Source organism: Schistocerca cancellata, chromosome 2, assembly GCF_023864275.1.
Source record: "Schistocerca cancellata isolate TAMUIC-IGC-003103 chromosome 2, iqSchCanc2.1, whole genome shotgun sequence".
Lineage (NCBI taxonomy): Eukaryota > Metazoa > Arthropoda > Insecta > Orthoptera > Acrididae > Schistocerca > Schistocerca cancellata.
The window spans coordinates 741,239,407-741,264,365 of NC_064627.1; the positions used below are offsets into that span (position 1 = coordinate 741,239,407).

The window sequence follows — 24,959 nt, forward strand, 5'->3', positions numbered from 1 at the left end:
GTGTTAAATTTGAAGATTTAACAATTGGCGACGAGGTAGTGGATTTTTCCTTTTCACCGTTGACTCACAGGGTTCCATGGCTACTGTTGAACAACTCTTGCAAAATCTCCTTGAACAGCAAACGCTTCTAACAGCGGCGATTCGCGATTTCGTCGCGGCGTCAAATGCGGGGCGTTTCTTGTCGTTAGCTGTACCTCCTTTTCCACCTTATGACGAGACGGCGGAAGACTGGTCTGATTATGAAAAACGTCTTCGACAGCACTTCTTGGCATTTCATGTCACGGATGAACAACCATGTAAGTCTCTGTTCCTTTCCTGGATTTCACCTCAAATGTATCGATTGTTGTCACAATTGGCTCCTTTGAAGGATCCTGCGTCTTTGTCCTTCGCTGAAATGTGCTCACTTCTGTCTGTCTATTTTCAAAAGCATGTGGTAGCCTCTCATGTTGCCTTTTATCGTTGTCAAAAACAACCAAATCAATCCTATCGCGCTTGGGCTGCTGAACTTCACGGCCTCAGTCGAAAGTGTCAATTTGTTACTGACGTTCACAAAGAATCCTATGCCGATTCCATGGTACGGGATGCTATTATCTGGTCGGCGCCCGATAAAGAAGTTTGACAACGTGCCCTTCAGTTGGCGAATCTGACTCTAGATGAAGTTCTCTCCATTGCGCAGTCTTTTGAAATTTCTCGCGCCGCTGGGGCGCAAATAGAAGCGTGGGGTGACGTCGGGGAAATACAACCTCTGTGCGCTGTTGACGATGCGTGTGGCGAGTCCCCGCCGGCCGACGTGGCCGCAGTACGCTCCCACACGCAGCCTCAGCCTAGCCGTAAACAACCCACTAAGAAACTGCAGCAAAATCCCCGGCAACTTCCTTCATGTCCGCGGTGTTTTACGAAACATTCACGCGAGGATTGTCCCCAACATTGGGCTGTGTGTCACAATTGCAAAAAGAAAGGTCATGTGTCTTCCGTTTGTAAATCCGACCGCATACACGATGCTCATGAACATGACGCTGATTCTGATTCTGTGTTGTCTGTCAATTGCACTTCTTCCCTTTCAGGGAAGTTATTCCTCACTGTCCAAATCCTTGGTCGAGATGTTCGCATGCAAGTGGATACCGGTTCTGCTGCCACTATAATTAATTCTCAGACGTATCTTCAGCTGGGTTCTCCACTCCTGTCCCCCTGTCACTCGGCATTACGGACGTACAATAAACAGAAGATTTCTCTCTTGGGACAGTTTAATGCTGAGGTATCTTACAAATCCGTCGTTTGCACTGTTCCCATATTTGTGGTCGACCAGAGCAACGCAGAAAATCTTTTTGGTTTCGATGCCTTTCGCATTTTTGGGTTCTCCATAGATGACTCTGTCAATATTGTCTCTGACGCTATTCCTTATGCTCAACTGGATTCCTTGTCGACGACATTTTCATCCCTTTTTTCTCCTGGGTTAGGCCGTGCAAACGACTTTGAAGCTCATATCATGCTCAAACCCACTGCTCGGCCTAAGTTTTTTCGGGCTCGGCCCATTCCTGTGGCCCTTCGTGATCGGGTAAAACGGGAGTTGGATCGTCTCACTGCTTCAGGGGTCTTGCTTCCTGTCACTTCCTGTAAGTGGTCCTCCCATGTCGTTGTAGTTGCTAAGCCCAATGGTGATATTCGTCTCTGTGGCGATTTCAAAGCCACTGTAAATGCTCAGTGCCTCATTGACACTTACCCTATGCCCCGTCCTGAAGAACTGTTCACTAAACTCGCTGGAGGACAGTAGTTTTCTAAAACTGACCTGTCAGAAGCTTATCATCAACTTCCTCTCGACGCTGCTTTCCGGCAGTTTCTGGCCCTTAACACGCCTTTCGGCCTCTATCAATACCATCGCTTGCCATTCGGGGTTGCTAGCGCCCCTGCTCTCTTTCAGCGATTCTTGGAACAATTATTGCTCCCTGTTCCTGGGTGTATCAATTACATGGAAGACATTGTTGTCACTGGCTCCACCACTTAAGAACATCTTCAAAAGCTCTGCACACTTTTTCACGTCTTACAGACTGCCGGTCTTAAGTGTAATCTTCAGAAATCACAATTTTTTCAGGCATCTATCACGTACTTGGGGTTTCAACTCTCTCGGGATGGTATTCGTCCACTTCACCACACTGTCGCTGTGATCGATGCCCTTCCTCGCCCTACATCTGTTAAGGAGCTGCAGGCCTTCTTGGGAAAAATAGCATACTATCACAAGTTTTTACCGCCTGCGGCGTCGGTGGCTCAGCCTTTGCATCGCCTGTTGCATAAAAACGTGCCTTTTCACTGGTCCGCGTCATGTGACGCGGCTTTCCGGAAATTAAAGACTATGCTGAAACAGGCCCTGTGCCTGGCTACTTATCGACCGGGTCAACATCTTGTTCTTGCCACAGACGGCTCTCAATACGGGGTCGGTGCAGTCCTTGCGCACCGTTTTTCTGACGGTTCGGAACAACCCATCGCTTATGCCTCCAAAACGCTCACGAATGCCCAACAAAAGTATTCTCAAATTGAGAAAGAAGCTTTGGCCATCATTTATGCTCTTCATAAGTTTGGTGTTTTTCTCTATGGCTCAAAATTTCATCTTGTTACGGACCACAAACCACTTGTTTCCTTATTTCATCCATCAACGTCACTTCCCGACAAGGCTGCACACCACATCCAGCGTTGGGCTCTTTACTTGTCCTGTTTCAATTATGAGATTCATTTCCGGCCAACGACTCAACATGTGAATGCTGATGCTTTGTCTCACCTTCCCATGGGCCCTGATCAGGCATTCGATAGGGACGAACTTTTGTGTTTCCACCTGGATGTTGCCGAGCAGCGGGTTGTGGACGGGTTCCCCATCACTGGGGACAGGCTGGCGGCTGCTACGGGTTCTGACCCTACCCTCTCCCGGGTTTTACGCTGTATTCAGAAGGGTTGGCCAGATCGCCCGTCCGCTAAGACTTCTGATCCGTTGCGGTACCGCCTCACGGCTAGGGATGGTGTTATCCTCCTCTCCACTGACAATGCTTCGCCGCGTGTTGTGGTACCTGCGTCTTTGCGTACTTCGGTCTTGCGCCTCCTTCACCAGGGGCACTGGGGTGTGTCTCGCACAAAATCTCTGGCGCGCCGTCATGTGTACTGGCCTGGCATCGACTCTGAAATAGCACACATGATCGCTGCCTGCGGCCCTTGTGCGTCACAGGCCGCTGCCCAGAAGTCATCTTTGTCACCGTGGCCTTCGCCTGAGAAGCCCTGGGAGCGCATTCATGCTGACTTTGCGGGACCCTTTTTAGGTACTTATTGGCTCCTCGTAATTGACGCCTACTCTAACTTTCCTTTCATTGTCCGTTGCATGTCACCTACCACCGCGGCAACCACCAGTGCTCTCGCCCGCATTTTTTCTTTGGAAGGCCTCCCCTCTACACTTGTTACTGATAATGGTCCGCAATTTGCCTCTTCCAACTTTGCGGATTTTTGTGCTCGTCACGGCGTTACGCATGTCACGGCCCCGCCGTTCCATCCACAATCCAACGGTGAGGCTGAACGACTGGTCCACACATTTAAGGCTCAGATGCGGAAACTTCTGACTTCTTCTGCTGCTGATGATGCGTTTCTCCAGTTCCTGGCGTCTTACCGTTTCACCCCCATGGGCGATCACAGCCCGGCTGAGCTCTTACATGGCCGACAGCCCCGCACGCTACTTCATCTTCTGCGGCCTCCCACATCACGGCCGCGGGTGCCTTCACTTGGCCGGTTCACTGCCGACGACCTCATCTGGGTACGGGGATATGGCAGGCAGCCAAAATGGAGCCCAGGCCGCATCTTAAGAAACCGTGGCAGACGCCTGTATGAAATCCAGACGGACACGGGTGTTGCAGTGTGTCATTCGGACCAGCTTCGGCCTCGGGTGCCAGCAACGCCTGTTCCGAATGCCGCCACACCACCTTTGGCTCTACCTGATGCTCGGGATCTTGGCATCTCTCAATACTCACAACACAGCCCTCTCACCATCATCGCGATGCCAGCAGCAGAACAGACGCCACCAGGAGACTTGCCCATGCAGGAACCGGAGGACCATCCTCTGTCAGAGTACATCTACTCGCCTCCTCCTCCAACGGACACCGATACATCGCCCATGTCTCCTGTCATATCAACTGGACTTGCCGCAACGGGCAGATTGGTGCATGGGGCCCCAGCAGATTCAACCCCTACGTCTCCTGTCATCTCGACCCGTTATCATCGGGGACACTTCCATCTGTACGGGAAGCCTCCTCCTCGAGACTTTACGGCGAGTCAAACAATGCCTATAGACGTTAGCCATCTCCAGGACACCTCCATCAAGACCAGTGCAACAATTTCAAAGGGGGGAAAAGTGTTGTGACTCGCCGATTATTCAAAGTGCCGCCGCGCAATTACGCACGTCCTCTACGTGCGGCGCTGTCTGCCAGCCATGCAGCAGCTGCGCCACCTAAGTGGCCAGCCGAGCAGCGGCCGCTAGACTGAGACTCAGTGTTTAATCGAATGCCGACTTGTACACAGGTCAACTTACTCAGTGACTTATATGTGTTGTTGTGTTGTCCGAAATATGTGTGTTAAATTTGAAGATTTAACATTCTTTAAATTCATTACTTACAAACTGTGGTCCATTATCTGTAAGAAACTGTTTAAGTTTACCTACTTCTAGAAAGTATTATCGTAAACAGTGTATAACTGTCTGCATATTGGCTCTTTCGATTGGATATGGTTTAACATATTTTGACCAGCACTCTGTGATGACCAAAATGTATGATACCCCTCCTTTTCCTTGTGGAATTGGTCCAAAAAAATTTGCTGCTGTGAGATCGTGTAACGACTTTGGAATAATAGGGTACATTTTGTACTTCACATGGGTATTATTCTCTTTCACCTTCTGACAGATTTCACACATTATAATTATAGATGCTATCTTACACCCTAACTTCTTAAAATAAAGAACTTATTCATATGGGTTATACACTTTTTGATTCTGAAGTGTCCATATCCTTTATGAACATACCACACAAGTGCGTCTTCCATTACATTCGGAATGCATAAGTGCCAGCATTGCGTTCTTACGCTATCTCTCAAAAACAAATTATCACCTATAATTTTCCATTTTCCTACTTGATTAGATGGTAAGGAATTCTGGATACACATAGAAAACATTTCTGTAAAGTAAGGGTCATGATGGATATTTTCAGTTGTTCTTTGCACCATTTCCTTTACTCAGATGTTCGGATATTCTGCCGATATAAAATTAAAGGCAAAAACAAAGCTGGGTCCTTCCACGCATTTCAATCCTTCCATTCCTATGGGTAATCTTGACAAATCATCAGGTACAATATTCTGGAAACATTTTATGTTCTGTATCTTAATATCGTATTCTTGTAGGAAAAGCAACCATTGCATTACCCTACTATGCAGTAAACGACTACTCATTAGAAATGATAAAGCTTGATGGTCTGTATAAATGTGCATTTCTGATCACCTTAATAGTGTTTGAAATTTTTGAATAGTCCACACAATCGCTAATAGTTCTTTTTCGGTAGCTGTGTAATTTAATTCCTGCTTATTTAGACTACGGCTAGCAAAAGCTATGGTTTGGTGTTCTATGTTATTCAGATCCCACTCTCCTTGGAAAAGTTCTGCAGCAATACCATCATCAGATTCATCTGTGAAAATTTTAAATGGTTCACCCATAACTGGATGATGTAAAACGGGTGATTCAACAAGTGCACTTTTGACATTTCCAAACACATCATTGGCACCCTGATCCCATGTCCATGGCACTCCATTCCTTAATAAATGCAAAATTCTTGGGTCATTTAGTTCTTACCCTCGTATGTACCAACTGTAGTATCCAGCCATCCCTATAAATCCTTTTAACTGCCTTTCATTTCTGGGCTGTGGACATTCTTTGATAGCTTTGATGCATTCAGGGTCTGGTCTAATTCCTTGTACCCCTAAAATATGACCTAAGAACTTAAGTTCTTGGCACGCAAAGTATGATTTAGACAGTTTCACTGTAATACCTTTTTCTTTAAATTTTTTCAAAGTTTTGCACAAAGTCAAACAATGTTCTTCCCAAGAAGCTGATAATACCTACCTGATAATGTCTAAATATATTATCAAATCCTTCAATAACTCTCTCCCTAGGGCCTCATCTAACGCATGTATGAATACTGACACAGAAATATTAAGTTCGAATGGCAGCACATTGAAATGATATGACTTACCATCAAACAAAAATGCTGTATTCTTTTTGGATTCTAGATGTAATTTTATTTGCCAATATCCCCAGTCAGGTCCATAGTGCTAAAGAATCTTGCCTTTCCAAATTTGGATAACAATTCATCAATATCAACTGGTTGCTCTCTCCCTGTCTCTATATGATGATTCAGTGCACAAGTGTCTAATACTAATTGTACTTCATCTGTAGCTTCCTTTACCATGACCAATGCATTATTCATGATGCTAGAACTTCGTTCTATAATATTATTATCAATCATTTTATTGATTTCATCCCTAACTGCTTCCTTCAAACTTACTGGTATTGGATACGGCTTACAGAAGAATGGAATGTCATCTTTGATTTTAAATTTACAAATATAGTTGCTGATATTGCCTGGATGATTGGAAAATACTATTTGATACTCCATTAAATTTTATATAAATCTCGCTTTTGTTGATTGGTTAATACACTCCTGGAAATTGAAATAAGAACACCGTGACTTCATTGTCCCAGGAAGTGGAAACTTTATTGACACATTCCTGGGGTCAGATACATCACATGATCACACTGACAGAACCACAGGCACATAGACACAGGCAACAGAGCATGCACAATGTCGGCACTAGTACAGTGTATATCCACATTTCGCAGCAATGCAGGCTGCTATTCTCCCATGGAGACGATCGTAGAGATGCTGGATGTAGTCCTGTGGAACGGCTTGCCATGCCATTTCCACCTGGCGCCTCAGTTGGACCAGCGTTCGTGCTGGACGTGCAGACCGCGTGAGACGACGCTTCATCCAGTCCCAAACATGCTCAATGGGGGACAGATCCGGAGATCTTGCTGGCCAGGGTAGTTGACTTACACCTTCTAGAGCACGTTGGGTGGCACGGGATACATGCGGACGTGCATTGCCCTGTTGGAACAGCAAGTTCCCTTGCCGGTCTAGGAATGGTAGAACGATGGGTTCGATGACGGTTTGGATGTACCGTGCACTATTCAGTGTCCCCTCGACGATCACCAGTGGTGTACGGCCAGTGTAGGAGATCGCTCACCACACCATGACGCCGGGTGTTGGCCCTGTGTGCCTCGGTCATATGCAGTCCTGATTGTGGCGCTCACCTGCACGGCGCCAAACACGCATACGACCATCATTGGCACCAAGGCAGAAGCGACTCTCATTGCTGAAGACGACACGTCTCCATTCGTCCCTCCATTCACGCCTGTCGCGACACCACTGGAGGCGGGCTGCACGATGTTGGGGCGTGAGCGGAAGACGGCCTAACGGTGTGCGGGACCGTAGCCCAGCTTCATGGAGACGGTTGCGAATGGTCCTCGCCGATACCCCAGGAGCAACAGTGTCCCTAATTTGCTGGGAAGTGGCGGTGCGGTCCCCTACGGCACTGCTTAGGATCCTACGGTTTTGGCGTGCATCCGTGCGTCGCTGCGGTCCGGTCCCAGGTCGACGGGCACGTGCACCTTCCGCCGACCACTGGCGACAACATCGACGTACTGTGGAGACCTCACGCCCCACGTGTTGAGCAATTCGGCGGTACGTCCACCCGGCCTCCCGCATGCCCACTATACGCCCTCGCTCAAAGTCCGTCAACTGCACATACGGTTCACGTCCACGCTGTCGCGGCATGCTACCAGTGTTAAAGACTGCGATGGAGCTCCGTATGCCACGGCAAACTGGCTGACACTGACGGCGGCGGTGCACAAATGCTGCGCAGCTAGCGCCATTCGACGGCCAACACCGCGGTTCCTGGTGTGTCCGCTGTGCCGTGCGTGTGATCATTGCTTGTACAGCCCTCTCGCAGTGTCCGGAGCAAGTATGGTGGGTCTGACACACCGGTGTCAATGTGTTCTTTTTTCCATTTCCAGGAGTGTATTAGGGACTCGTTAACTTTGTCTTGTATGTCAGTTCAATGTGTTGCTTGATTTACACTATCGATTTTTGGTGACAATTTTGCTGTAGCTGTTAATTGCAGACACTTACACTCAGTTGTTTGTTTTCCAATGCAATTATCTGTCAAAAACGGTGTCCAATATCTACTGTCCCCTTTACCAAAACAAAGAAGACTCTCGTCAAAGTTTAAGATGACTTTAAATTCTAATAACCAATCTAAACCAAATAATACATCTCTATTAATATTTTCTACTATTAATAGTATTTGCCAAAATAATATATCTCCAATACGAGAGTTCACTTGAGTTTCGTATCTCATGATTTTACTCTTCGTTTCTGTTATCCTGACTATGTAAACTCCTGTTACTGGCAAAAGCGGTAAGTGCTGTTAAGTCTGCAATGAATTAAAGAATGCCTTGGAGATGAGTGATACCTCACTCCCTGAATCTATAAATATGTTAACCTCCACAGTTTCCACTGTCCCTGCTATTACAGGTTGTGGATTATTGGTATCTACACTCAGTTCTTCAAGTATTAACCATTCCATGTGGGTATTTTGTGGGTAAAGTTAACGTACTTATATGGAACAAGGCCTCCTAATGTATCTCCATGACCTGGGCCTGGTCCTGGATCCAGATTGCATCACGTTTTCCTCATTATTACTAATTACAGGCTGGTTACCGAAAAGAGATATCTCACTTCCATTTTGTGCTCTATTGTTACTTGGTACAAATTCCTGAGAAGTTACTGGACCTAAATTTGAAGGTGGATACTTGTGATAATTGTCGTTATGATTTTTCCTGTCGCATTGGTTACTCTTGCTAGGTTTGCCTCATGTTTTTTGACATTATTACCACTATTCCTTTTGTACTTCAGATTTTCACTTTGGTGCAAGCTTTTGTTGTGGTCCTTATTTAAGGCATCAAGTGCATCTACAAAGGACAACAACTCTTCTATCATCTTCCACTCACTACATAAGATATCTTTCCTCGCATATATGGGTAATCGTCTAATTAACATCCACACTAATCCTTCTTCCTCCATCAGATTACCTAAGTACTTTGGATGCGTTACATGCCAATCGAAATACTTCCTTGTTGTACCCCAAGTATTATTGTAATATTTTGGGTCCCACAAATCTGATATTAACTTCTTCTGGGCACTTGCAGACCAATACTATTTTTTAAACTTCTTTTTAAAATCGTCCCAAGAGGAAAAGTTCTCAATATTTACTGTTTCCCATTCGGAGGCTTCTCCTAGAATGTAGCCCACAGCAATCTTTTTAGAATCTTCTCAATTTTTCAGTAAAGCTTGGTTAAACCTTTTCAAAAAATGTGTCGGATGTACCTCTCCATCGGGCTTAAATTTAGGGAATTGTCTCGATAACCCTGAATGAGCTCCCCATTGCAAATCAGTAACTACTTAACTGGTTAGCACCACATTAAATGAAGTTACTCATTTTTCTACTTGTTCCTGGGTAAGTATGAATTCTCTCCAGAGTTCATCTATGCCTTTCCTGGTATCAGTAAGTTCAGAAGAAGCCATAGGCGACACGTTCCCAGATGTTATTCTCTCGGTAACTTTTCTTTCCATAATTTCTTCAGCTTGTTCTTCCAAATTACTTACATTTACGATATCAGAGTATGCTATTTTTTCTTTAAAGCTTCTTTCTACATTATCCACTTGTGTACTTACACCTGTAATCTGCGATTGAATGACAGGCATTAACTTGCTCTGGTCATCTACACTTTCTTTTAAAGTACTCAGTCCCTGCTTTACAGCATTAAATTTTACGTTACACACATTTTCGAAAGATCCTAATTTTTCATTGATTTCTGATTCCACAGTATTGCATCCGTCCTACATTTGATTTACATGAATGTGCAGGGAACTAGTCAATTCATTCTTGAAATCTATCTTAAAATTCTCTTCTTTAGCATGTAAATCGTTGAATTCAGTCTTCAAATCTCCCATGCCTTCACATAGCTTACTTAATTCTTTACTTTGTGACTCTACCTTGGCACTTAACAATCCTGAAGTTTCATTCTGAACATCCAATTCAGCATTTAAATTCCACTCTGAGCATCTAATTTAGCATTTAAAGTTGTACTCTGGTCATCTAATTTAGCATTTAAAGTTGTACTCTGTGCATCTAATTTGGGATTTAACTGCAGACTCAGAGCATTTAAGGCTTCATTTAACTGAGTTTTGATTACATTTACCAACTCAGATCAGTCTGGCCCTTCTTTACAAATTGTCATAGCCATGACTGTTTCTGAAGTTTTCCCTAACTTGCTGTTCTTTATCCATATTTTTACAAGCTTGTGAACATTTAAAAATTAACTTTTAAGTATAATAACTGCACCAATAAATTTCACTCAATAGTTTGTATCACTAAATTACTAAAGTTTTGTTTTGGGCTCACCCAGCGTAGACTCCTCGCAGCGTAGGTGAGCAGATTTGATGGCATGTCAGCACCGGAGAACAGCAGCTGGTGCCGGCGACATCAGATATGGGCTGATTTCCAAGTCTGTGTCCCCTCGATGCGTGTGTGAGCTGTATACTCCCTGCACCAGATCATCTTAGTCGTACCGTTCTAGGCATATCTCTTCTTAGTATAATATGTCGAGATCTTCTCTCCGGTTATTAATGTTGTGACTTTCTTACATCTTCTCCTTTTTTCATTCACAAATTATCTCCATCTGATACTTTGGGCTTAATTCAATTTCTTGGAATGGTTCTCTTGTCTCATTGTGCTCGATTGCTGTGGGAACATATGATATCTTCTTATCTCATTTTTGTCTCAAAATTCCTGTTTTCTTCTGTCCTTTCACACCGGTTGCCACGTCCTAATGATTTGATGACTAAGAGTGTGTGAAGTGTATGTGCAAACTCCCCACTTCTCTTATATGAGTCGACTTACTTGGTGTACTCAGCCGAACTACTTCTCTGTACAGCCGGCTTCTGGAATCTCTATAAACTTCTTCTCCGAAGAATGATGCTAGTTACAGGAACCTTACAGACTCTCTCTCTACTTGCAAAATCATAAGGTACTCGAAGAATACTTTTCAACAACTATTGGTATATTTGAGCTTCATAAAGAACAAAATTCAAACTTCGCACACAAACATTAGACTTCTTGTAAGTCACTCATATCGTCTCACATTAGAAACAGATTTAAGTACATTTAGCAAAGAGTTGGCTTAACAACCATAACCCTATTACAAACAAATCGTAAAATAGATCTTGCCTCCAGCAAGCCCATGAGATTTTTTTTTTTTTTCCTTCTGTATCACCATATTTCAAAAGCTTCTATTCTCTTCTTGTCTAAACTGTTTACTGTCCATGTTTCACTTGCTTACATGGCTACACTCCATACCAATACTTAACATTAACAAATTTCTCTTCTTCATAAACTCTTTTCTTGGCATTGCTGATCTACATTTTATATCCTCTCTACTCTAGTAATCATCGGTTATTTTTCAGCCCAAATAGCAAAACTCATCTACTATTTTAAGTGCCTTGTTACCTAATCTAATTCCCTCAACATCAACTGATTTCATTTGACTACATTCCATTAGTTTTGTTTTGCTTTTGTTGATGCCCATCTTATATCCTTCTTTCAAGACATTGTCCATTCCATTCAATTACTCTTCCAGGTCCTTTGCTGTCTCTGATGGACTTACACTGTCATCGGCAAACTTTAAAGTTTTCATGTCTTCTCCCTAGATTTTAATTCCCGTTCCAAATTATTCTTTTGTTTCCTTTACTTCTTTCTCAATGTACAGATTGAATAACATCTGCAACAGGCTACAACCCTGTCTCATGCCCTTCTCAACCACTGCTTCCCTTTCATGCCCCTCAACCCTTATAACTGCCAACAGGTTTCTGTACAAGTTGTAAATAGCCTTTCACTCCCAGTATTTTATCCCTGCCACACTCAGAATTTCTAAGAGTATTCCACTCAACATTGCCAGAGACTTTCTCTAAGTCTAAAAATGCTATAAACTTGGGTGTGACTTTGCTTAACTCATCTTCTATGAAGCATCAGTATTACCTCACATTATCTTCTACGAGAAGTCGTAGGGTCAATATTGCTTTGCATGTTCCTAAATTTCTCCTGAATCCAAACTGACCTTCCCTGAGGTCAATTTCTACCAGCTTGTCCATTCTTCTGTGAATAATTCGTGTCAGTATTTTCTAGCCATGACTTATTAAACTATAGTTCAGTAATATTCATACCTGTCAGCACCTGCTTTCTTTGGAACTGAAATTACATTCTTCTTGAAGTCTGGGGGTATTTCGTCTATCTCATACATCTTGCTCACCAGATGGAGAGTTTTATCGAGGCCCGTTCTTCCAAGGCTATCAGTAGTTCTAGCTGATTGTTGTTTACTCCCAGCGTCTTGTTTCAGCTTGGGTCTTTCAGAGCTCTGTCAAATTCTTCGCCCCGTATCATAACTCACATTTCATCTTCGTCTTCATCTTCATACACATTCTCTTTCATTTCTATAATATTTCCCCTAAGTACATTTGTATAGACCCTCTATATACTCCTTCCACCTTTCAGTTTTCCTTTGTTTATTTAGAACTGGTTCTCCATCTGAGCTCTTGATATTTATACAGCTGCTTCTCTTTTCTCCAAAGTTCTGTTCAATTTTCATACAGGAGGCATCTATCTTTTCCCTAGTGATATACGCTTCTAAGTCCTCTAGCCATCCTTTCTTAGCCATTTTGCACTTTCTGCCAATCTCATTTTTCAGACATTTGTATTCCCTCTTGCCTGCTTCATTTACCACATTTTTGTATTTTCTGCTTTCATCAGTTAAATGCAACAGCTCTTGTGTTTTTTAAATTGTTCAACTGGCTCTAAGCGCTATGGGACTTAACACATCTGAGGTCATCAGTCTCTTGTGGTACCCAAGGATTTCTATTAGCCCTAATTTTTTTACCTACTTGATCCTCTACTGCCTTCACTATTTCATCTCTTGAAGCTACCCATTCTTCTTCCACTGTATTACTCCCCCTGTTCTTGCCAATCATTCCCTAATGCTCCCTCTGAAACTCTTAACAAACTCAGATTCTTTCAGTTTATCCGGATCCCATCTCCTTAATTCCCTAACATGTTTTGCAATCACTTCGGTTTTAATTTAATCTGGGCAGTTAAACCAAGATCTCTTCCCATGTGAAGCACAACGTTCCACCAGCATGCCACATGATTACTGCTGATGTATGACCAGAGCTTAATGTTGCAGAGGACTAGCTGTACTCACCAGTTCCCAGCTCAGGAAACCGGAAACTGCCAAACCATACCCAGCCAAAAAAGACTGAGTTCCCTGAGGTGCCACGATTCGACAGCCCCCATGGGGCACATGTGGCTTATCTAATGTTAAGAGTGCAGTGAACATAGCCCCAAAAATGTGTCTAGCCAATATACTAAACCAACAGGAATTTCCGTCATGAGAACAACTATCAATGAAAGAACATAGTCCTCCAAAATATTCCTTGTAGCAAAATGCAGCTATATTATCATCCTTGGATTGGAGCTCCAGTCTGACAAACTTACTCCAAAAAGTTCATGCAACGAAAATTGTACTAGAATACTGTCTACCACTGGAGATGCTATTATCCCACAAACAACAAGATGAGTTCTGAGGAGCTCTAGTACATTGCAAAAAAGTTCTCCCCTCACAAAATAAGTCAATGTGTCAGTAACTATTAGAAGTCAACAAGGAGAGCCCTGGGTCACCAACTGACATGAGCAGCCAGAATTCATCCCTAAGAGTAATGCATAGGGACAGCTGAACCACTCTAGTCTGGTCAACTTCATGCCATCAATGATTCAGAAGAAAGGGAGAAACGCCGTGAAATTACAGAGTCCTTAGCCCTCTCGTGTGGGCCTTGCGAGGAACAAAGATAGCACATGGTGAGCCTGTGATGATTACTGGTGGCTGATCATAATCCCTAAAAAAAGGTGTCTTACTGTGTGGGGATTCACAGGAGTCTGTTTCCCGTTGTCATTGAGTGCTTCATGAATAAAGCTACATTTGGGTTAATTTGGACTGGTCTCATTTACTACTTAGTTACATCATTGGCAATGAGTTTAGAATGGTTTCTGTGTGTGCCATCTTTACATATGGTTTCATTAGGTTTATTCACTATGGATGCCGTGCTACCAATCCTGACTGAACAGTTTACTTTGGCTGTGACCACATTGCGGCTTCCATTAACAGACAGGGTACCGTTCCACTGACCCATTCACATACGTTCCCTTCAGATGATGAGTCTGCCGAGGATTGGAATGCTTATGAAAAAAAGATTCAGACAGCACTTTTTGGCTTTTGGTGCCACAAACTAGAAGTGTGCCAAGCCTTCTTCTTCTTATGCAGTCCACTTAAGCTGTATCACTTACTTGTCAACTTGCTCCTTTACAAGAACCAGCAGTGCTTATTTTGATAACATGTGCAGATTATTGTTCAACCACTATCACAAGCAAACGCATGTCACAGCGACATGAGTTGAATTCTAACGATGCCTGAATAAACTAAACCATTCGTACAGCTCCTGGGCAGCTGAACTTCATGATCTTAGCCATAAGTGTCAATTTGTTACTGATGTCCATAATGATTCTTATGTAGACTCTTATGGTGTGCGACACAAGTTATCTGTTTAGCTCCGGACAAGGAAGTATGCCAAGAGGCATTATTCTATGAAAACCACCTGTTGGCTGAAGTTTTGCAAATAGCACACTCTTTTTGAAGTTTGTCGGATGGCAGGTAGCCAAGTTGAAGCATGGGGTGATGCAGCAGTAGTGTCGCATGATGTGCCCACTAGATTGAGAGATAGCTTACATGAGGCAGCGGCAGTGGCAGGGGTAAACATGCAGGCCCAACGCCAAGCTGACTAAGGCCAGGCCAAGCTGTCGCAACCACAACTGCCACAGCACCAGCATCGGCATTCTCTGTTATCATCTTGTCATTTCTGTTTTGTCCAGGACGAACTTTTGGCACACCCTAAGTGCCAGAAGAAAGGCCACATCACCTCTGTGTGAAGTTCACTGACGGTTGCTCAGGATATGGACATGGACATAAACTGTGTGACTCCAATGCTTGTGACTTGTTTACTAAATTAAGTGTTTTTTGTCAAGGGCTTGGCTATAGGTCAACATGGGTGCTACAATGACGTTATTCAATTCTTAAACCTATCTGAGTTTAGGCTCTCTGCCAGTGATACCAGTCATGCGGAAGCTGGCATTTATAACAAACAGAATATTGCACACTTGGGACAATTTATGACATCTGCCTCTCAGAAGTCAATGGTTTCTTCTATTACATTTGTGGCAGTTGCTGATGCCAGTGTTGAGAACTTGTTTGGAATGGATGCATTTCAGGGGATGTATGCATTTCAGGCATTTGGCTTTCCTGTCATCAATACAGTTCACCTTGTTTCCAATCAGGTACTGTAGTCTCAGTTGGAAACACCATGTGAGGAGTTTTCCGATTTGTTTTCGGAAGATATAGGGTGTGCTACGTAATTTTCTGCTCATATTTCTTTAAAATCCACAGCTTGACTTCATTTTTGTCATGTGCATACTATCATGTCACCCTGAAAGATCAAGTGAAGGGAGAATTGGACAGATTTCAGTCTCTAGAGGTGTGCAACCTGTTATGGCTAGTGAATGGTCGTCTCCACTAGTTGTAGTTTAGAAACAGTCGGGGAAACTTCGCCTCTGTGGCGACTTCAGTACTAGTGTCAAAAGTGTAGTCAAACATGGATACATATCCTCTCCTACATCAGGAGGAACTCTTGGTGAAATTATCAGATGGCCAGCACTTTTCTAAAATTGATTTGTCTGAAGCATATCTGCGGGTTCCTGTGGATGAAAGTCTGTGTGAGTTCTGGTTTTGAATACTCCTTTTGGTCTTATCAATATTTGCGCAGTGTTTTTAACCTTCTATTGTTTATTTGAGGTTTAAAGTCTCGCAGGATGGGGTACACCCTCTGCCAGACAACATCTTCACTTTTACATCTATGGCTTGCCCCTCGTACACAAAGGAGCTTGAGGCCTTCCTAGGGAAGACAGCCTCTTAGCATAAATTTCTGTCGGGGGTGGCCACCTTGGCCCACCCATCACATGCCTTGTTACGCAAGAATGTACCTTTTTGCTGAAGCCAGGATTCGGAATGTGCCTTTCAAATGGAAATACAGACTACTCTCAGCTCCTTGTTTAGCTACGTTCCTTCTGGGCCAGCATATAGTTTTGACAACTGACACCTCACACTACAGCCCCATCATTGTCCTCATGCACCAGCATGCTGATGGCTTTGAATGACCTGTTGGTTTTCCCTCTAAATCTCTTTTTTTGCTCCAAGTTTCACCTTATTACTGCCCATAAGCGATTGGTTTCCTTGTTTAACCCTGACACTTCCTTGCCTGACAAGGCAGCACATTGCCTCCAATGCTGGATGCTGTTCTTGTCTCACTACAATTATGAAATCAATTTTCGACCCACGTCTTGTCCCATCTTCCTGTGGGTCCTGATCTCAACTTTGATCATGAAGAATTGCTTTGCTTCCATCTTGAGAGTGAAACACAGGCTGCGGGTAAGGGTTTCCCAATTATAAGCTTGCACGCAGCAGCTGCTGTTGCTGCAGACCTGGATCTCCACCAGGTGGTTTGGTCTGCACAACAGGGCTGGGCACATAAACTGCCAGGTTGGGCTTCGGACCCTCTACATAACTATTTTTCCTTATGGTATCACCTCTCGGTTTTTGATAGTTTTTTGCTGCTGTCCACAGAAGGGCTCTCTCCCAGAGTAGTCATTCCCACTGCATTATGGTGTGAGGTTCTACGCCTTCTCCACCAGGGCCATTGGGGAATTTTTGCACTAAACAGTTAGATAGGAGGGATGGTTTTTGGCCGGGAACTGATGCTGAAATTGTTCATTTTGTCACAGCTTGTGAGCAATGTGCCCAACAAGTGGCTTCTAGGGCATTTCTGTCACCCTGACCCACTCTACACCAGCGATGGGGACACCGTCATGTTGTCTTTGAGGTCCCTTCTTGAATTCCTATTGGCTCTTGATTGTGGATGCATTTTCCCAGTTCCCTTAGATTCCCTTGTGTGCATCAACACTGGCTGAGGTCACAAGTTCATATGCTCTTAAGGGTTTTTTCTGTTGTGGGGTTGTCTTGTACCTTAATTTCCGATAATGGGCCCCAGTTTATTTCTGACATCTTTCAATTGTTTTGTTTCCGTCACAGCATTCAGCATGTTATGGCTCTGCTATTTGATCCTCAATCAAATGGCAGTCCCAAATGAAAAACTTTCGTTGTGGATTATTTGCTGGATGACACCCTTCTCTGTTCTCAGAGCACCTATTGCTTCACGTCTATGGGGTAGTGGAGCCCAGCTGAGTTGCTTCACAGCTGGCAGCCACGCACGCTCCTCCACCTTCTGCAGCCTGTGCTGCACCTGCTGCAGTTGGGTTCATCTGGCCGCTTTGTGCTGAGACTACTGGTATGGGCAAGAGGGTTTCATCACTGGCCCAATTGGACACTGGCTACTGTTGTCTGCTGCCATGGATGCTGTCTGTGTGATGTCTGTGTAGCCAAAGGACTGGTATCAAACACCATGATCAACTCCTCCCTCACTCACTGCTGAAAGCTGCTAGTTCATGGGTGCTGCCACCATCTTCATAGCCTGTCCCGCCACCCTCTGCTTTGAGGCCATCATAGCCTGCTGTGGAGATGCCTCCATCCCATTGTCTGCCTCCTCCACATATGGCACCCAGGGGTTCCAGCTTACCGGCACCGGGTGCCACCCTGTCTCCAACTTTGGATACATTGCTACAGATTGCTGTTCTGGTCAGGCCACCTCCCCCGGACCCCTCTCCATCATCACACCAGACTTCGTCGCCGATGGGTCCAGCCCTGCTGCCCTCCCACTGGGACCTGCCTACTGATGATGTTGAGATGGTGATGGCAACCTCCTCTCTTGTGCTGTCATTGGGCACCACATGGGCCCACCGCCCTTGGCAAAGCTTACAACTAGTGTGTGTGCGACAAGGGTGGCATTGCTGTGTATGTGTGTTTGAATCAGCGCCAACTGTGTCAGAGCAGGCCGGCCGCTGGAGACTGCCTGTGGGAGGTGTGCACGTAGAGAGGTCTTCACACTGTGCCATCTACCAGTAACTCATGCATATAAATGCGTGGAACAGACCTAACAATCCTCTGGTGTGTCTTTCCAGTGTGCCATTCACAATCATGTGCTGCGTCTTGTTATCTGGCGATCCACAGGAATCTGTTTACCGTTGTAGTTGAGGGCTTCATGAACAAAGCCATATTGGGTACTTCGGACTGGTCTCAAGTGCTACACAGTTATTACAGTAGTAAAATGTGGTCAGGGTAAAGACTTTGCTAATGTTTACATTTTAGCAAAATTGTTGTGTGAAAATAAAACGAAAAGTCAGAGAGGCAGTCAAGATTTCTAAATATCTGAACAAATTTAATTGTGACTAAAGCTTTATGCTGCTGACAATATGGTTGCCTGCCCTCAGCGCATCAAGGACATTGACAGAATATGCACACATAGGTATTAATAAGATGCTATTCCTGCTCAACCTTGGAACCACTAGTACATCAGTGAACACATCCACGGCAAGGTCACTGACCTGCCAATTATCGAGATTTACGGATACAACTGTGGAAAATACTCTTCTTACATTTGTAATAGCTTGACAGTGCACCACAATATGCAGCCTCTTCCAAGAAGCAAGCCTCAGCAAGAAAGTCAAAATACCAGCTGGGAAGATTCTAGCAATGCTCAAGCAGTTTTAACATTACCTGCATCCCACCCGTAGATGCACTGCCTCGCAGAATGTTTTAATATCACACCAGCAGACATACTCTCAATAAGAGGTGAGATCAAAAAGAAATGGGAATTTTTTATTTTTGCAGGCTTTATACATCCAATTTTCAATTTCTTTTTATTTTATTATATTTTTTGGTACATGTGTTCCTGATGTATGTCAGTATTTTCACCTGTTTTGAATATTTAATTTATTGCTGACGGCAAAAAGATTACATGTTTTTCTAGGACTCGACCAATTTTTACTTTCGAAAAAGATAGATCAAAGAATCTGCACCAAATTTTTCTTGAAAAATGGAATAAAATGCAGCACCACATCCAAAATCTTGACTTTGGCATATGGCAAATCTACTATGAGGAAGACAATTTACAAATGGTATCAATGTTTCATAGAATGCTGAGTAGATGTTGAAGATGACGACCCTCCTGGACACCTTAGCACATCAATTACTGATGACAATGTGGAAGAAGCAAAAACATGGTAGTGAAAAATTGCCGAATCATCATTAGAGAGGTTTCTGATAATGTGGGCATATCCTATGGCTCACACCATGCTATTTTTTTCAGATGTTTTGGGCATGAAACATGTAGCAGCAAAGTCTGTTCCAAAATTGTTGAATTTTGACAAATAACATTGTATGGATATTGGTCAGGAATGTCATATTCAAACCATTACAGGAATCTCGAATGTTTGGCTATAACATAATTTCAAAGGCACATTCAAAGTACTAGTTCATAGGTAAGGTCAACATAACAAAGCATTCAAAACTAGTCACCATTAAAAAGTATACGCAACTCTGAAGGAAACCTTAATAAATAATGAAGCTATTTTTGCCATGATTTTCTTTTACTAAATATGTCAGTCAAACCTTATAAACAGTTTATTAGACAATCTGAGTAGCATTTAATTTGGTGATGATGATGCAACCTGCATGATGGTATAACCTACCTGTAACTGTAACTATATTCACCACAACTTAAGTCATTTATCATCAGTATGTTACTGTTCTGAATATTCTGTGTTATTTTCGATATCTCCCAAACTTAAGCTTCATTCATATTAAGCGCTGTGTGTTGCAGAATTTGCTTTAAATGAATATCTGTGTAGTGTTTACTTCCTTGTGTTCTGTCTGCCAACTGGTACACATTGTTGATTTCTTTCTTAGTTTGTCTGGAGATAAGTTCTATTTCTTGCCACGTGCTCAGTATTCGCACCAAATCAGGGGAGTATCTTGAGCCAGGAACTATTTCAAAGCATAGCTGAGGATCTATTTCAAAGCACAACTTGTTCTATTTTATCACCAATGTCAACTGTGTGACTAATGTGACTTAGAGTATTGTTCCAGTATAACAAAACATTTATTTGCACTAGAGTTTAATGTGCCATCAATGATGAGGCAATAAGAGCCAGACCAGAAACTTGGATTGGGGCAGGAAACTAGTCATGTATTTTCAAGGGGACCATCCCAGCATTTGCCTGAAGCAATTTAGGGAAATTACAGAAAACACCATATCTGTAGTGGCGGAGAGGGATCTGAACTGCTCTGCTCATGAATATGAGTCCAACATTCTAAATACTGTGCCACTTCACTTGATTTCTGTTGCAGTGTTGGGAGTTTCACTTGAGAAGTTGAAGACATGTAAACCCGCACAAAAGGCTGTCCCTATATTTCTCTTAAATAAGATCATGACACTATTTTCCACCGAAAATACTGTTCTGGTAGTTGTCACAATCTAAAAGAAAATACTAAGAATCTATGCGGAATTCTTCTTTACATCTATACCTCCCAATCCAACACCTTTTGTTCATTGCCCCAGTAACAAAACAGGATTTAAATTACACCCTCAGTTTACAATTCCACTAAATAAAAGTGAACTTAGATACACCAGTGTAACAGCATACACTCAAATGAAATTACAGAATACAAATATCATTTTTTTAACAAAAGTAATTATATAATTTTTTTTAAATCAGTACTAAAAATATATGTAGTTGTAACATATAAAATGAGTAAGCATACATTTAGAACCATTCATCATCTCTTGTGTTTAGTCACAAAAGCAGAAGTGTACAAAAATAAATTACCTTTCACCCAATGGTGTTTTATTGGTCCCTTTTCTTTCAGAGAAATGGCTTTGCATTTAAGTTTTCTGTTAGCTTGATTCATGCATTCAACATTAGCACAAACTCCACATGAGTCACAAACAGCAGTGCGATTGGTCAACAAGAGAGATTCACAAATGCTGCAGTAACCAGACTATAAGAGAAACAAAAAAATACTGACAGTGATAATCAACAACACTGTTCAATTACTTACAAACGATGATGTCTCATACCTTAGTAAGTGGGTGATTAAAAGACCAATAGTGCTTTTTAGAAGCATCATGAATTTGTACATGAGTATCACGATTTAAGTACTTGAAATAAGCAACAGTCACTAAAAACATCAGCAAAGCCAATATAAATGGCCAGATGACAGACGTGAGCTCTGCATTCCACAGCATTAAGATCTGCCACATGTTTCTGCAGTCACCTGCAATAAGGGATAGATATTTTATACTTGCAGTGGTAAATTTTTAGATTCATACATAGTTTGGGAGAAACCACACATGCTATTTATTCATTTGCTCATCAGTGGATAAGAAAACTATTATATTCATATTTATTATGCCAAGACAGCATGACTCATTCATCCATTTAGTTTTCATTAGGCATAAGGAAACTATTCAATTTTAACCGTACCTGATTACGAAAAATATTCAATTCATACAGATTTCTGCGTTACATAACACAAGTCACTTACAGTGCTATAAGAACACTGTTCAATTTTTTATTTTCATTGATTCAAGAATTGTCACACTGAAAAACTTTTTGATAAACTTAGATCTTCTTCTATGAGGTTTCATTTTATACGAAAGGAAATGAAAATCTGAAAATAATGGAGTTTCAAATGTTACAATAGATGAGGTACAGAAAGAATACCAAACTTGTAGAAAATGTCAGAAGTTTGTGGAAAAAAGAGTGCAACTAACAAGCCTATGCACAATGAAAATCTTGATTTCAGTATAAAAACTAAAGCATTTGAATAAGTGACAATAAAACTACCACTGAAGAAGGACGTGAAGGGGGATACAGTGAGATATGGAACTAGAACAGTCAACCAAATGATATAAAAATATTCTTTTCACTTTGTAAAATACAAAATGTTGTGTTGTGACATACAAAATGTAATATGTTTATGAAGCTGTTGAGGATACAGCCCAAAACACTGCAAAATGCAGGAAAGAAGCTGACTTCATAAAGTAAATGAATTGCATATTCCTGAATCATTCATTATACCGTAGACACAAAAAAGAACATAAGTGACATAAATTGAGTGAGTAAAATCCAGAAAATGGTTCAAATGGCTCTGAGCACTATGGGACTCAACATCTTAGGTCATAAGTCCCCTAGAACTTAGAACTACTTAAACCTAACTAACCTAAGGACATCACACACACCCATGCCCGAGGCAGGATTCGAACCTGCGACCGTAGCAGTCCTGCGGTTCCGGACTGCAGCGCCAGAACCGCTAGACCACCGCGGCCGGCGAGAGATTCACAAAAATGCAGGCTATGTAAGAGGTCAATGCCAGAGAATTCTCTTTGCAACACCAAACTGGTATTCCACCCGGACCTGGTGATTTATTTGCTTTTAAATCTTTCAGTTGTTTCTCTATGGTAGGGATGCTTATTACTGTGTCATCCATACGGGAGCCAGTCTGCTGGTCAAATGATGGTAAATTTCTATGTTTCTCCTGTATGAATGATTTCTTGAACATGAAATTTTAAATTTGACTTCCATTTTGCTGTCTTCAATTGACACACCAGACTGGTCAACAAGGGACGGAATGGCAGTCTTAGACCTGCTTAGCAATAGTATATAGGACCTACAAAGCATTACACCCAGCTATTTGTATTTTTTGACTGAGTCCAATAGAGACTCTTTGATATGATGATCATAGGATACTATGCTTTTTGTTTTGTCAAGGGAACAATTTTACATTTCTGAACATTTAAAGCAAGTTGCCAATCTTTGCACCACTTTGATATCTCATCAAGATCTGACTGAATATTTGTGCAGCTTCTTTCAGACTGCACTTCATTATAAATAACTGCATCATCTGTAAAAAGTCTGAGCTTACTATTAATATTGTCCTCAAGATCATTGATATACGACATGGACAGCAAGGGTCCCAACACACTTCCCTGTGGTACACACAGTTAATTTTACATATATTTATGATGCTCCAACCAAGGCAATTCTTTGAATCTTACACTTCCAGGTCTCCTACAGCTGTTCTTATCTGGGCTAGATGGTGGATGGAGAGCTGCCTAACCCGTTTTTCATTCCTAAAAAAAAAAAACTTGTGTGTGTGTGTGTGTGTGTGTGTGTGTGTGTGTGTGATTAGTCTATGTTATTATAAAAAATTATAAAAGAGTTAGTAAATATCATTATTATTATTGTTATTATTAAAACTATTTCTATTATTTACAGAAGATGGCAATTGATCAGATTTTTTTTGCAATGTAGCCACGGACAATGTAGTAGCAAAAAAGTACATACTTTATAAGGTATTCATTCTGTATTTATATGACTACACATTACACCAAAACTAAATAATTCACATTTATTTGTTGCCACTGTCAGATATTATATCACCACCTGATTCCATATGAGGATGTCCCATCAAGATATGTCATTTCATTTCGGTGATGTGTCACTTTCACTTATTCCTTTACCTTTAAAATATTATGTAATTATCATGTATTGAAGGAGTGAAATTACTTTTTCTTCTTGTTGTATTTTTCATTAAATGGATTCTCATCACTTGTGTTTATTAATATCCAAGACAATCTTTCAGTTAGCTACACTGGACGTAGTAGGTTACTGTCAACTTGATATTATGATTTGCCTGCTGTTCTGTAGGTCATGTCTCTCATCCCCCCCCCCCCCCCCCCCCCACCTCTCCACTACACACACACACACACACACACACACACACACACACACACACACACACACCTATGTAATTATCTATTTTGTTTTTATTTTTTCCACAACAGCTCTAGGAGAAAGGTGTACCATATGTTGGAGTGTTTATGCTGCTATTCCTCTATTCTGTGATGCACTACTCCACCTCCTCCTTGTTCCTTCTCCTTCACCTCTTTCCCCTCCTGGTATATGGTTGGAGAGAACTATTCAAAATGAGACTGAGCAATGCAATTTGTAATTTTTAAATACAAAGTACTTGTGGGTGTTACTATGGCACTAAACGTTATAAATCATAAAAACAATTTGAGGCTAGCTCAACATACAAACATATTTTATTGTAGTTCAAGTATCAAAATATGAATAAATGCAACACTGTACCTTACAGAAAAATGAAATCCAGCTTCCTCAAATAAATACCCTGCAGGCTAGAGTGTCCTGAAACAGGTATACAACTTTAGCAGAAGCTGTCAAAAGAACCATTTTAAAAGTTATCTTAATTGGTTGCCTCAATCAAGATAACAATGTGAAACAACTCAAAAATAAATAAATTTAGATTACATTACAAAAACAGAAGTCTGTAACATGGAATTGATTGTAACAGTTCCACAAACACTGGATTAGTTAAACACTCTTTCTACGTTTATTCCAAAAATTAAAGTAATCCTCGAGAGAATCCAATAAAATTAAGGGTGAATAAGAACAATAAAAGACTTTTTTATGCTTCTTATTAACCCCATCAACTGAAAAGCTGTAGAAATGTGTAATTTTAATTCTTTGAAACATCCATCTAGGCACCATTGGTGAAGGATGCAAATGTTTTGTATAAGTTGGTATTGTTGTTATGTGCATGGACATTTACAGAAATTTATCCAAGAAGAGTTAACATTAAT

General features: G+C 42.0%; 1 protein-coding gene across 5 annotated transcripts in view; it reads right to left on the reverse strand.

Annotated features, from left to right (window-relative positions):
* LOC126162541 (diacylglycerol kinase epsilon) overlaps positions 1-24,959 on the reverse strand; it is a 193,701-nt gene that overhangs the window by 146,539 nt on the left and 22,203 nt on the right. For 4 of the 5 annotated variants that reach the window (XM_049919116.1, XM_049919118.1, XM_049919120.1 and 1 more), the window contains exons 3-5: positions 24,448-24,504; positions 21,372-21,568; positions 21,121-21,292 (exon numbers count right to left, since the gene is read on the reverse strand). In XM_049919116.1, coding sequence (XP_049775073.1) covers positions 21,121-21,292; positions 21,372-21,554 — 355 coding nt within the window. In that variant the 5' untranslated portion in view covers positions 21,555-21,568; positions 24,448-24,504. Of the gene's footprint in view, positions 1-21,120; positions 21,293-21,371; positions 21,569-23,351; positions 23,412-24,447; positions 24,505-24,959 lie in introns of those variants that run through there. The other variant, XM_049919121.1, reaches the window with a different exon arrangement.